This window comes from Lutra lutra, chromosome 3 (assembly GCF_902655055.1).
Source record: "Lutra lutra chromosome 3, mLutLut1.2, whole genome shotgun sequence".
NCBI lineage: Eukaryota > Metazoa > Chordata > Mammalia > Carnivora > Mustelidae > Lutra > Lutra lutra.
The window spans coordinates 154,870,008-154,882,112 of NC_062280.1; the positions used below are offsets into that span (position 1 = coordinate 154,870,008).

Sequence of the window (12,105 nt, forward strand, 5' to 3'; positions counted from 1 at the left end):
CCTACTACCCAGTCCTACCCTATAACATTTCTGTGTTATAGGACTTTTCCTTCACCCCTCTGCTGGTCTCACTTCCATATCTGATAGAATGGTATCTTCCACATCCACATGCTCCAATCTCCCTTCATACACCAATGGTGTCCTAAACCCTATCACTAGCCCAGCTTCTCCTCTGAATTCCACACCGCTCATCAGTCCAGAAATGTATTTTCAAATAGTCAATGAACATCTTTCAAGGCAAAAAAACAAGACCACTATTTTTAAAACCAGTATTACCTCCCCCACTACAAACTTCTATGAATGCTATTCTTTCTAAAGGATGGCTCAAAAAACATGACTCCTTTTGCCCTTAAACGTTCAGTGGCTTTATTTAAAGACTACACTCAACCTTATATCTAGGAACCTCCTGGGACTTGGCCCCAAACTACCTATTTCCTATTATATAGTAAGTAATAGCATGTGTCTGGTGTATTCCTCAAAGTGGTACGTGCTAGAGATACACAGTTGAATAGAATACAGTGATTGTTTTTAGAATGTGCAGTGTGTCTGGTGGCAAAATAAAAGCAAACTAATAACCCAAAACCTATGAAAATTACCAGCAATAGAGAAATAAGACTGCAGGCATGGGAGTGATTCCTGGAGGAATGGTGTTTGACCACACATTTAAAGAACTAAAGTAGGCAGCTGAGAAGAGCAGTTAGCACTTCAAATCGAGGGTCTAGCACAGGGCATAAAAGACAAGCAACCACATGTCGGGGCCATAAAAGGAGGGAGGAAGAGAAGTTGCAAGGGATGAAGTCACTGATGTAGCCAGGAATTAAACTGTTCAAAGGAATTTTACAGTAAGCCAAAAAGTTTTCCCTTTTGCCTGAAAACCATGGAGAATAAATAATAAATAAATAAATAAATAAATAAGAAATTAACATGATCAAATCTACCCTTCGAAACACCCAACCTGCAGCAGGGCGGAAGGTGGTCTGAAAGAGAAATACCAGACACATGAAAATGAGTTTGGATGGTACTGCGTTATTCAAGCAAGAACTGAAGGCCTACCTGAACAAAGGGAGAAGACAGAGGAATGGGGGGGAAAATGTAGGGTTTCATTTTGCTCTTTTAAAATAAAACAGAACAAAACAAACAAAAAACAGAATCTTGGGGCATTTGGTGGCTCAGTCGTTAAGTGTTTGCCTTCGGCTCCAGTCATGATCCCAGGGTCCTGGGATTGAGCCCCACATAGGGCTCCTTGCTCAGTGGGAAGCCTGCTTTTCTCCCTCTCCTGCTCCCCCTGCTTGTATTCCCTCTCTCGCTGTGTTTGGTAAATAAATAAAATCTGTAAAAAAAAAACTGAACAAAATAAAACAAAACAAAACAAAACCAAAACCAGAATCTAAATAGTGTATAACAATGTAGGAAATGAATAAGGAAAGTATATCTAAGATGACGATGGTGTTTTATTCCTTTGTAAGCTGGAAACTAAATATTAGAATTTTAGGGGGGGAAAAGGAATATAAAATACCTGGGGGAAAGACATTTGTTTAAAAGATTATTTTAGAGAGCGAGAGAGCAGGGGGAGGGGCAGAGGGAGAGAATCTCAAGCAGACTCCCCGCTAAGAGTAGAACCCAACAACGCAGGATTAGATCTCAGGACCCATGTGACCTGAATGGAAATCACACAGTCAGATGTGTAAATGACTAAGCCACCCAGGTACTCCTGAAAGAGCATTTTAGGGAAAAGAAAAATGAATTTGGTTTCAGAAATATTAATCTTGAGAGGCCTATAGGAAATTTGCAATACATTTCCATATACCTCCCTCTTGGCTATCTCAGTTTGTCGCCTCATATTAGTTATCACTTCCTTGGCTAAGCCTCCCTTGGCCACCCAAGACTAGATGAGGAACCCTTTCTATAGGCACACATAGCAGATGGTTTAACTACCATCAGTTATTACACTGTAATATAAAAATATTGAAATGCACTATCACATACCTCAGTAACACTCACCAACCTGGAAGCTTATTAATAGTGAGAACGTATTTTATTCATCACCTTTCCAAAGCCTTACATTTTAAACTAAACTCAATAAATACTTCTTGAATGAACAGATGGAGCCAATTCCTGTCAAATCTCCCTTTTTATGTTGTGAATAAATATGTCAATATCATATATTAAAGTTCCTCAATCTCCCAGCATGAAAAATCTTTGAGAGGTCATGTTCTCTATTCTCCCTTTTATGACTGCTCAATGTTTACTGCTGCTTAGCAAGAAATAAAAAATTAAAGTCTTATGAGAGTTAAAATGAAGTCTTCTTCACAATATCAATATGTACACAATCCTATCTTATATGGCTTAGAGTAACTTTTGGGAGGAAAAAGGACTACTTAATGGAAAAAGATAAAACTACCAAAATTGCCAGACTCATAATCAGTATACTCTGAAGGAACTTATTAACTTGGTCTTACTTAAAGTATCTCTATTATTTAACAAAGAGAGAAATTTCTACATCCTACTCTATTAACAGGATGAGACAAAATATAAACTTTGCTTTAGCATTTTTATAATATCTATAGTCAAATCACAGTAGCCTTGGGGATAAAATGAATCTCCATTAAAGACATACTTTATAAAAACAAATATGATAGCCTTCTTCTCCAAAAAGAGTTACTAAAGCAATATTACGCTTACAAAATTACACGCAAAAATGTCAAGAAACACAGTTAAGGCTGAAGCTCTACTTAATTTCATTCCCTAGGGTAAATGTATTAGTGCATCTGTACAAGAAGGTTGATAATTCAATATTCTCTATGTACTTTCTGACATTTCTGGTCTTCATTTTTCAAATTTATGCACCAAAATAAAGAATGTGTCTAGCAACTATGATAGCTTCCTGCCTAAAGCAAAGTATTTACATGTGTCCTTATAAAGCTATCAGAAAGAAGTTCTTGCTGATATATACAAAATGGTATGGCAATAGAAATCTTTTATGGAGCCAACAATATTTTCTGAATATACCTAAGACATATAACTTCTGACTAAAAGGAGACAAGTAACCTTGAACAAGGTCTTTCTTCCACTTACACTTAAACTTTACAATTTTAAAACAATATGTTGAGAAGGGTATCACATTTAACAATACTCCTATATACCATACACCTAAAAATAATTATAAAAGCAAATTTACGCTATCTGGGATGCAACCAAATCAAGTACTTGAAAGATTACTACTACTTTCTCATGAAAAGTTAAAACAGTAGAGAAGTAGTGAGGTTGGAATACGAGATCAGGGTGAGGTGACACCTTACAACACAATCACCTATCAACTGTAGCACATATGATACTTAAATGACCCACTAATTTGTCTCCTACATCACTGCAGGGCAATGACAGTAGCATATTCGCAGCTGTTATCCTAGTCTGCAGCCAAAGGCCAGGAGTTAGTCACCTCTCACTAAGTGGTGAATCTCAGGACTTCTCACACAGGACATTTACAGTTTTTCATAAATTCCCAGTAATTAATGAAAGACTGCCTATCATCTGCAAGTTATATTATCTTAAAAGGTTATGGGGCGCCTGGGTGGCTCAATGGGTTAAAGCCTCTGCCTTCGGCTTGGGTCATGATCCCAGGGTCCTGGGATCGAGCCCCACATCAGGATCTCTGCTCAGTGGGGAGCCTGATTCCTCCTCTCTCTCTCTCTGCCTGCCTCTCTGCCTATTTGTGATCTCTGTCAAATGAATAAATAAAATCTTAAAAAAAAAAGTTATAAAAATGTACAATTCTCTCAAGATTTATCTAGGTCCTGGTAGATCCAAAAAGTAGCCCCTCAGGCATGGTACAAAACACAGAGTAAATGTTCATTTAGTGTATGTCCATTCAGGTGCTGGTAGTAGTGATTATCATTTATTCCTCCCATGTGAGAAACCAGCCACAAGAATTTAAATCAGAGTGACTACTTAAAATGTGAAGAACACCAACGTAAATTTTCAAAACAGAGAAGAAGTCTAACAGGTCCATGCTGAACAGAGATGAAACCACAGAACAGCACCTTAAAGAAAAGTAGGGAATGGCTTGTCACCAATATTGGGCAGAAACAAACGAAATGCTATATCAGACACATTTGACCTATAAAAATGACAGTTTTATATGTTCATCTAGATCTAAGAAAGCAACTTTACCCAAAACAAAAATTAAGCTTTAAAACTTTTAGATATAATTTCAACCCTAAGGGCCTAAATTACAGGATTTCTTGAGGAAAATACATTTTGTTCATTTATTCATTCACATATTTTTGTTGTTGTTGTTGTTGTTAATTCTGAGGGCCAGGAACTGTTTGAGGTACAGGGACAGTGAATAAACAAAATCCTTCAAACAAACCTACAAACAAACAAAAATCCTTCCTAGAGTTTACTCTGGAGGAAGAAAGAGACAATACATCCACGGACACCATGTGGCATGTCAGAAAAATACAACAGGAAGAAAACATAACAGAGAGAGAGTCAGGGTTGGGAGTGGAAGGTTAGAATTTTTAAATAGTCTAGGAAACCCTCCTCTCAGATGGCATTTGTGCTGCCTGAAGGAGGTAAAGGAGAGAATGGGAACACCAAGCAAAGTCCCTGAGGCAAAAGCACGCCTGAGAAGTCTCCTCAGAGAGTCTTTCAAAGTTACTCAAAATTACTTACTTTCTTGTGAAGTTCCAATGCTTTCTCTTCAAACTCTTCTAGTTTGGCTTGGTCTATGCAAGTATCTAAAATTACAATGACAATTTTTTTTTGATTCTGGTACTTCTTGAAATTGTTAGGACTTTAATAGTGCCTTTCTTTTTTAAATAAAATACATAAACACAGTTTTAGAAAACACATTACAGAAGGCTTATGATGAAAAGTAACAACAAATCACTACACTAAAAACTCAATTCCATTTCCAAACTGCCACCTCTTACAGTTCTTCTTTTATTGGATTACTCTGGCAGTTAGCTTCCTAACTCTACATAAAATGTATATACCATAATTTCTTGATTTATCTATTTAATATATTACAGATAGCTTCCTATAATGAAGATGAAAATAGTGTTCCTTGTCTAATCCCATTTATTATAATAATTTTGCTTTCAAAAATGGCTGGCTCTAAAACACTAAATAAATACTTAAACCTCTGATCTCTGTTATGAAAACAGCATCTCCTGATTTCCACTCTAATATCTGAAGTTATCTGCGCCCCATACTTTCCATCATCTTTCTACCCTCATGTCTGACCCCAGGTCCTCACACTCACCTATTCACATGAACACAGTGACATTCTCTTAAGTCCTCTGCATTGTGCCTCTAAGTTTTTTGTAAATATTTAAAATCAACACACACAATGTATTTGTTATAACTAAGTAAATATGTTTTACTCATAGAGCTAAGTAGTAGTCATGGCATCTGTTTCCTTCTCAAGGGTTCAATGTCTAAAACCTCTCATCTACTCAAGTAAAAGCATTCCTAATCGATTGCCAGGTAGAATAAACTTGATTTTCAGATACTATTCAAAACTGCTCCACATTTTAGTTTGCTTCATACTCATAAGACGTTTTCCCTTATTTCTCTGTCCCTCCCACTATCAGGAACTTATTGCTTCTCTCCTGTGGAGAGAAATAAGTACTTTCTTTATCAGTGCCACTAATATTAACTCTTTTCTTTCTCATTTTATACATTCCATACCTCTTCCTGGACTCAAATATCCTACGAAGAAAAAAACCACCTCACTCAAATAAGGGATATTCTTTTTTCATGCCATGCCAAAATTTGACATACATATACTCCTTCCACATTAGTTGCTATGTGGAATCACCTATCAATGATTATTTTGTACTCTAAAATCCATGAATTCTTTACCCATGCAGAACTGGTTATCAGGCACTGGAATTTGGAAAAGAGTGGTTTGCAGAGTCTCTAAACACTGACACATCTCATCGTATGATATCAAAATAATCACCACTGATTTAATCAGAAACAAATTTGAGTACAGGGAAGCTGTCAAGCTAACAGTAGCAGATGCAGGTTTCCCAAAACTCAAATTTTTACTTGAAAGCTTGAATTCGATCATTAGTAACAAATTCTAACAGTTGTTTTCCCTGACATTATAGACCTGCTTTTCTTTTTTTAAAAAGTGTGTGCCAAAACAATCATGCCTAAGTAGCCCTAGCTTTTCATGACAATCATTCCTTCAAAGTAAAAATCAACCAATTCAGCTTGCAATTTAAGCAAATCCACAGCTATGTGCTCATTGTACTTGGGGACCTGGAAGTGCTAAATGTGTAAAGACAAGACATTTTGTCTTAGGGGGTATTAAAGTAATGTGTACTCAAGGGTTAGATTTTTAACAAAGTGTTTTTCAGTTAACAGTTATCAAGGACACTCAAGTAAAATATGGCAGTTTTCATTGTTTTGTTTTACTCAGCGTGAGGAATATGATGGCTACTAACACAATTTGGTGTCACTGCCTTGATTGCTAACCATGGGCCAGCAGTTTGATCCACCTTTGTTTTCATCACCAGCACAAGTATCAACACAATGGAAGAGGCAATTTAGGATCCTTAAGATCCCCTGAAAGGGAGGGTATCGAGGGCACTCAGGGCTCTACAGGTCACATGATGAGAACCAATGCTGCAGAGCTGACCTGCAGGTTAAGGGATAATAAAAGATTTCTGTTTAAATAATAGAGAAATACTCACCGACAAAGTAACTTAAATCTAAATCTAGTCTTTTTCGATATGTGAAGTCTGGATCCATCCCATCTCTATGCAATACAATCTGAGATATACACTCATCAATTAATTTGAAGTATTGTTGCCTAAAACCGAGAAGAAGAATGAATGGACATCCAGGTTATTAGTGCAACTTTCCATCAAAGCAGTTTGGTAAGCTCGTTTTAAGTTCAGTAATTCACCTCTGCAGTTTCAACCATTGACATGTCAGATTTAACAGGAGAAAGGAAACTCAACAGGCATTGTTTTCCTTCTACTGATCTTAAGAGAGTAAATTTTTGTTCTTTTAGCAAATAGAGTGCTTTAATGATGATTTGCTTACAAAAATCAGAACCTTGACTTAATTAGTAAGCAATAAAAAAAGAATAGTAAGATGAAGTGATATGTGCTTAAAAGCAGTCCTCAAAAGAGATCAACCTGCCACTACCATAGCTATCACTATTCATTTTATTAACACAAGCCAAACGCATACCTTTGTCTCCAAAAAAAAATTCTCTAAAAGGTTCTTAAAACTATAGAGTTTTAAGAATGTTTGTGGAGTCCAATTAAAAACTGATACTGTGAATTATAAATACCAAAGGAATACTTCTTACTCAAAAGACAACTGAAAAAATTGAGTATAACATTTTTTGGTCCAAAAATTAAAGTTTAACTACAATCCCCAATTGGGATCATGTTTTCAGTCCACCTGTTTGTAATAAACAAAAGAACATCCCTGAAAACTTAAGCCAACAAATTTAAAAGAAATACCCAGCAGATTACAGAGACAAAACCAAACTAGAGTAACAGAAAGGGTAGGTGCAATCTCAGGGAGGTCAGTCCTTCATCCCCAGCCAGCTCCAAGACTTATTTCTTCCCTCAATGACATTTGGCACACATTTCCTCGCCAGATCTTTCTCGTCATGTATGTGATGGTGCCTCTAGTCATTTGAGCTTCTCTTCCCTACACACCGTGACCTACTTGCCCTTCATCTACTTATTTCACATCTAATAAAAGACCCACTATGCTGAATAAAATTCACAGCATTAGCAAAGATGACAAATGGTCATGGACTGTAATAAACTAAAAATATTTTAAGACACTTTTCCTGGGTACATATCAAAGCAAGATAGTATTACTAATGCTTTCCTCAATATTCTAAACTTTTCTTAAAAAAGTAGTCTCCCATTCCCTAATGTGTTGCCATAATAACCAACCACATTTACTGTTAAAGTGCAAAAACTGCACACGTTTATATCACATTTGAAAACTGAAATGAGATGAAAACATTTGATTCCTTTTTCCCCTTATTCAATGCTATCCTAGTGTTGGCGTTTTTAAGATTTTATTTATTAATTTGAGAGAGGGAGAGAGAGAGAGATTCTAGAGAAAGAGGAGAAGGGGCAGAGTTAGAAGGAGAAGCAGACTCCCTACTGGACAGGGAGCCTGACTCAGAGGGGGCTCAATCCCAGGACCCTGAGATCATGTCCCGAGCTGAAGTCAGATGCTCAATTGACTCAGCCACCCAGGCATTCCTATCCTAGTGTTGTTAATATGAATGGGTTTTAAATTAACAAAGGCAATTTTGTGGCCTTCTTTTTCTTAAAGTCATAATTTCAGTATGTTTTCTCACTCCATAGCCCCCAATGATAAGCTCATTTACAAAGTAGCTGAAATTTCATGCAAAACCTCTTTAAAGGCAACACTAACAAAATAAAATAATGTACTTCTGGATTCCAGACAAATAAGTCTAGAAAATAATCTCTATGAGCAATATAGGTGAGTTAGTGACTATGTCAGGGAATACGTGAAAACCTAATTAAGGGATGAACATAAATTGTCATTACTTCACTGATAGATCATTTTTGTTGCAGAAATTTTGAAATCATCTTCACTTTCTCTTTAGTATTTTTACCAAATATCAAATTATCTCCCATGCACATTCAAATAGCAGAATATTTTGCACATGTAAGCCATTGAGTATTTGTTACAAAAATGGATTTGATCTTCTACTCCACCCTCCAATTATCTTTCCGCATTTCATTTTTCTTGGGGCCAGGAGCTACCTTTCATGTACAGTCTCCAATCGAGTTCCATTTCAGTAAAATGTCCTCTTGTTCCAAGAGGAACAAATGTTCCAAATGAGAAGGTGAGCAAAATTTCTAATTTCCCAATCCACTAATTCTTTTAAATGGGAATAACTTGCATTCTAAAATAATGTCATTTATAAAAACCTTTAAAAAATATCAATATGTGTTTAGAATGTTCAGTAAACAAAAAAATGTTCCAATAATCAAGGATTTCTAAAAGGTGTAAGCCAGGTCCTTCTAAGAGTGTGAAAACCAAAAAAGTGAAGCTAAAACCAAAAGAGCAAGATCCATAGACCTGCACACCACTAAATGAAAATTTTACTGTAAATAAAAAGTTAAATAATTTTTAAATGAATATATGAAAACTTAAGTGACCCTAATCTGACTCAACCTTATAATAAAAATATATTCTCTATTAGAATAAATAACAATAACAAATACCTATGAGAATTTGAGAATATGGGCAAAAAAATGGATGGAACTGTCTTGATTAGAGCAGTCATAGGAAGAACGATGCCTTCACAGGGACCATATCTGGAACAAAGACCAAGGTCCTGGGGCTTAAAGAGTCAAGGAAGAATGCAGCATGGTTAAGTATCAAACTATAAATGTGATACTTGAAAAATGACCGAAATAACTAACATTCTATACCTCACTAATGTTGCTCTGGGGATACTATGGTTTAATACTTTTCTGAGACTCTTAATTCTACTGAAGTGATAGAATTTCCTGAGCAGGTCCTAGGAGAGTTGCACTTTTCAATCTGTTTTAAAGGTAGACACAACCGCCTATCTTCTTGAAGCACAGATTAAGGGATTAGGTTAAAATGAAAGGATCAAAAATAAGATATGACCCCCCTAGCAGCACTAAGACATGGAAAACTTTGAAAGCAAATAATATTCTTGAATTCTTGAAAACTCAAACAGCACTGAATAATTGGAGGTTGACCGAACCAACCATATGGGAATCAAGAAAAGGATAGGGTACGTTAGAGAAAATGGAAGTTTCGATTTTATTTTTAAGAATATTAGGGAAAAAATAGTAGTATAATTACCAGCAAGGTACATCTGATATTTAAAAATATTGTTTAATCCATGTATTGACATTTTTAATCAAATTATTAGTATTTTCATTAATATTTTGATCCATATATTAATATTTTACATTAGTATTTACAAAAGAAGATGAATGATCTATACTCATCCCAAAGAACCTAAAGTTTTACCTTTTTTTTTTTTTTTTAACTCTTACTCTATTCACTTGTCAGTTATATAAAAAGCCCAAATAACACCCTCTGACATCAACCAAAGGACACGGCCTCAATGAGACATGTCTAGCAAATTCTTCTACATGAAATTAGAATAAGAAAATACTTATTGCCCAAAGGACTTGAGAATGAAATTTCCGGAAAGCTAAATTAAAGGGGGGAAAAAAAAAAGATTTTAAATTCAAGGATCTCGGCTTCCCTCATAAAACAGTAACAAGGTGGAAAGAGGATATAGAGAGCATTTATTGAGGATACAACATGTGGCTAGGAGATTTACCCAGGCTACCATATTCCATTCCATTCCATTCCATAACAACCAAGCAACTTAGGTGCTAATATCTTCACACAGCTACAGATAGACAACATACAGATGAGATAAACAATCTGTTAAACTCAAGATGGCTAGGATATAATCAAACTTGAAATGTCATTTGTCTAGCTTTTCTGATACATTAGCAACATTAGATGCAACTGTATTATCAAGACACTTGCTAGTTACTTAAACACTAATAAAAGCAAAGTTTAGTACCCTTCATGTAACTTATATAAAGAAACTTACCAACATCACTCCTACTACCTAAACACTAAACAGAAAATAGTATCCATCACATGATAAATTAGTAATTTGTTGCTAGTGTGCATTTTTATTCAGATGAAAACTTGTTACCAAGAATCTGCTGGAGCTTAAAACATAACAGTAATATCATTTTACCATCACCTGTCTAAATACACACCCATGAGTCAGTATTACGGCATAAATAGGTATCTGAAAATTATTTGCTTGCCCAAACCAAACATCAGGAGATTTTCACAATCAATAGAATTTTGTTAGTGAAAGAAAACATTAGAACATAGCTTCTTCTTACCTTACAAAATAATTCCTCTTACCTTATAAAATAATCATTTCGAATCAGCAAAAGATGCTGAAGAATAGAAATGAAATATCCTTCTGCTCTAGTTTCCTTAACTGAGTTCCACACCATGTTGTAAATATCATATGCTTCAGTAAACTGATTAAGGAATACACGAATTTATTCATCCTCTACACTAAACAACTCTAACATAGCACAGAATCTACTCTGTTAAGGCTTCAAAAGACTATTATGTGCCTTAGTCTAAAGTGGGCATCATGTATACTTAACATCAAATAAAACACAGGTCTCTAGGTTTCAGAGTAGAGGAAAACAGTTTGCAAATGACAACTTGACCTGACACTCCCTGGCTTCTCCTCCAACATCAACTCCAACCATTTGCCTCTCTCAAGCCAAGACACTGCTGGAGACAAGAGTAAGAGGCAACTGGTTGTAAATACCATATTAAGTTTTCTTTACCAAGAGAGCTGGTGCCAGGCATTATCCACCATGGAGTAGCCCCAGCAGAGGACAGGAACCTGGTGGATTTCTGGAAAAGCACAGAGTTAACAGAGGCCATGTGAGTGTTCCCCTAAGGTGTAGGGCAGGAGCCAACAAGCAAGTTAACAACACCCTTCCCCTAATGCTGGAAAGCACTAAAGGAGAGGAGCTGCCAAACATGAAAAGAAAAAACAGGTAGTGTATACACACACACACACACACACACACACACACACACACACGGCCTAACAAAATCCATTTGTAGGTTGTAACATTGATTTACATATGCATGTACTCAGAAATACACACATTAAACTAATCAGAAAAGTTTATATAAAAATCAGTCTGATTCATAAAGGTTTGACTTTATACTGTTTATATCGAAACGGCTTCAGAAGTTCAATATTTTGGGGGGTGAAGATTGGTTGTTTGGGGGTTAGCAAGAATTTTTCATATTTCACTAATTTCAGAACAAAAGGATATTCAAGTTCAGCTCTAATATCATCGAGGCGATGAGAGAACTCAAGCAAATCTTCTTCCTTATGCTCATCAAACACTTTAAGTTGGATATCCAGGCCATCATTCCTCATACGTTTTAAATTCTAGAGATATTAAATAGAAATGACAATCAATGGTTTTCTTTTTAATAATGCAAAAAAATTAATGAAAAACACAA

The 12,105-nt window shown here is 35.8% G+C and overlaps 1 protein-coding gene across 6 annotated transcripts in view; it reads right to left on the minus strand.

Moving 5' to 3' along the window:
- Window positions 1-12,105, minus strand: part of DIAPH3 (diaphanous related formin 3) — a 510,449-nt gene that overhangs the window by 320,724 nt on the left and 177,620 nt on the right. For all 6 annotated transcript variants that reach the window (XM_047720091.1, XM_047720089.1, XM_047720090.1 and 3 more), the window contains 4 exons: window positions 11,913-12,031; window positions 10,966-11,082; window positions 6,708-6,826; window positions 4,675-4,739 (listed from right to left, as the gene is read on the minus strand). In XM_047720091.1, coding sequence (XP_047576047.1) covers window positions 4,675-4,739; window positions 6,708-6,826; window positions 10,966-11,082; window positions 11,913-12,031 — 420 coding nt within the window. The remainder of the gene's footprint in view (window positions 1-4,674; window positions 4,740-6,707; window positions 6,827-10,965; window positions 11,083-11,912; window positions 12,032-12,105) is intronic.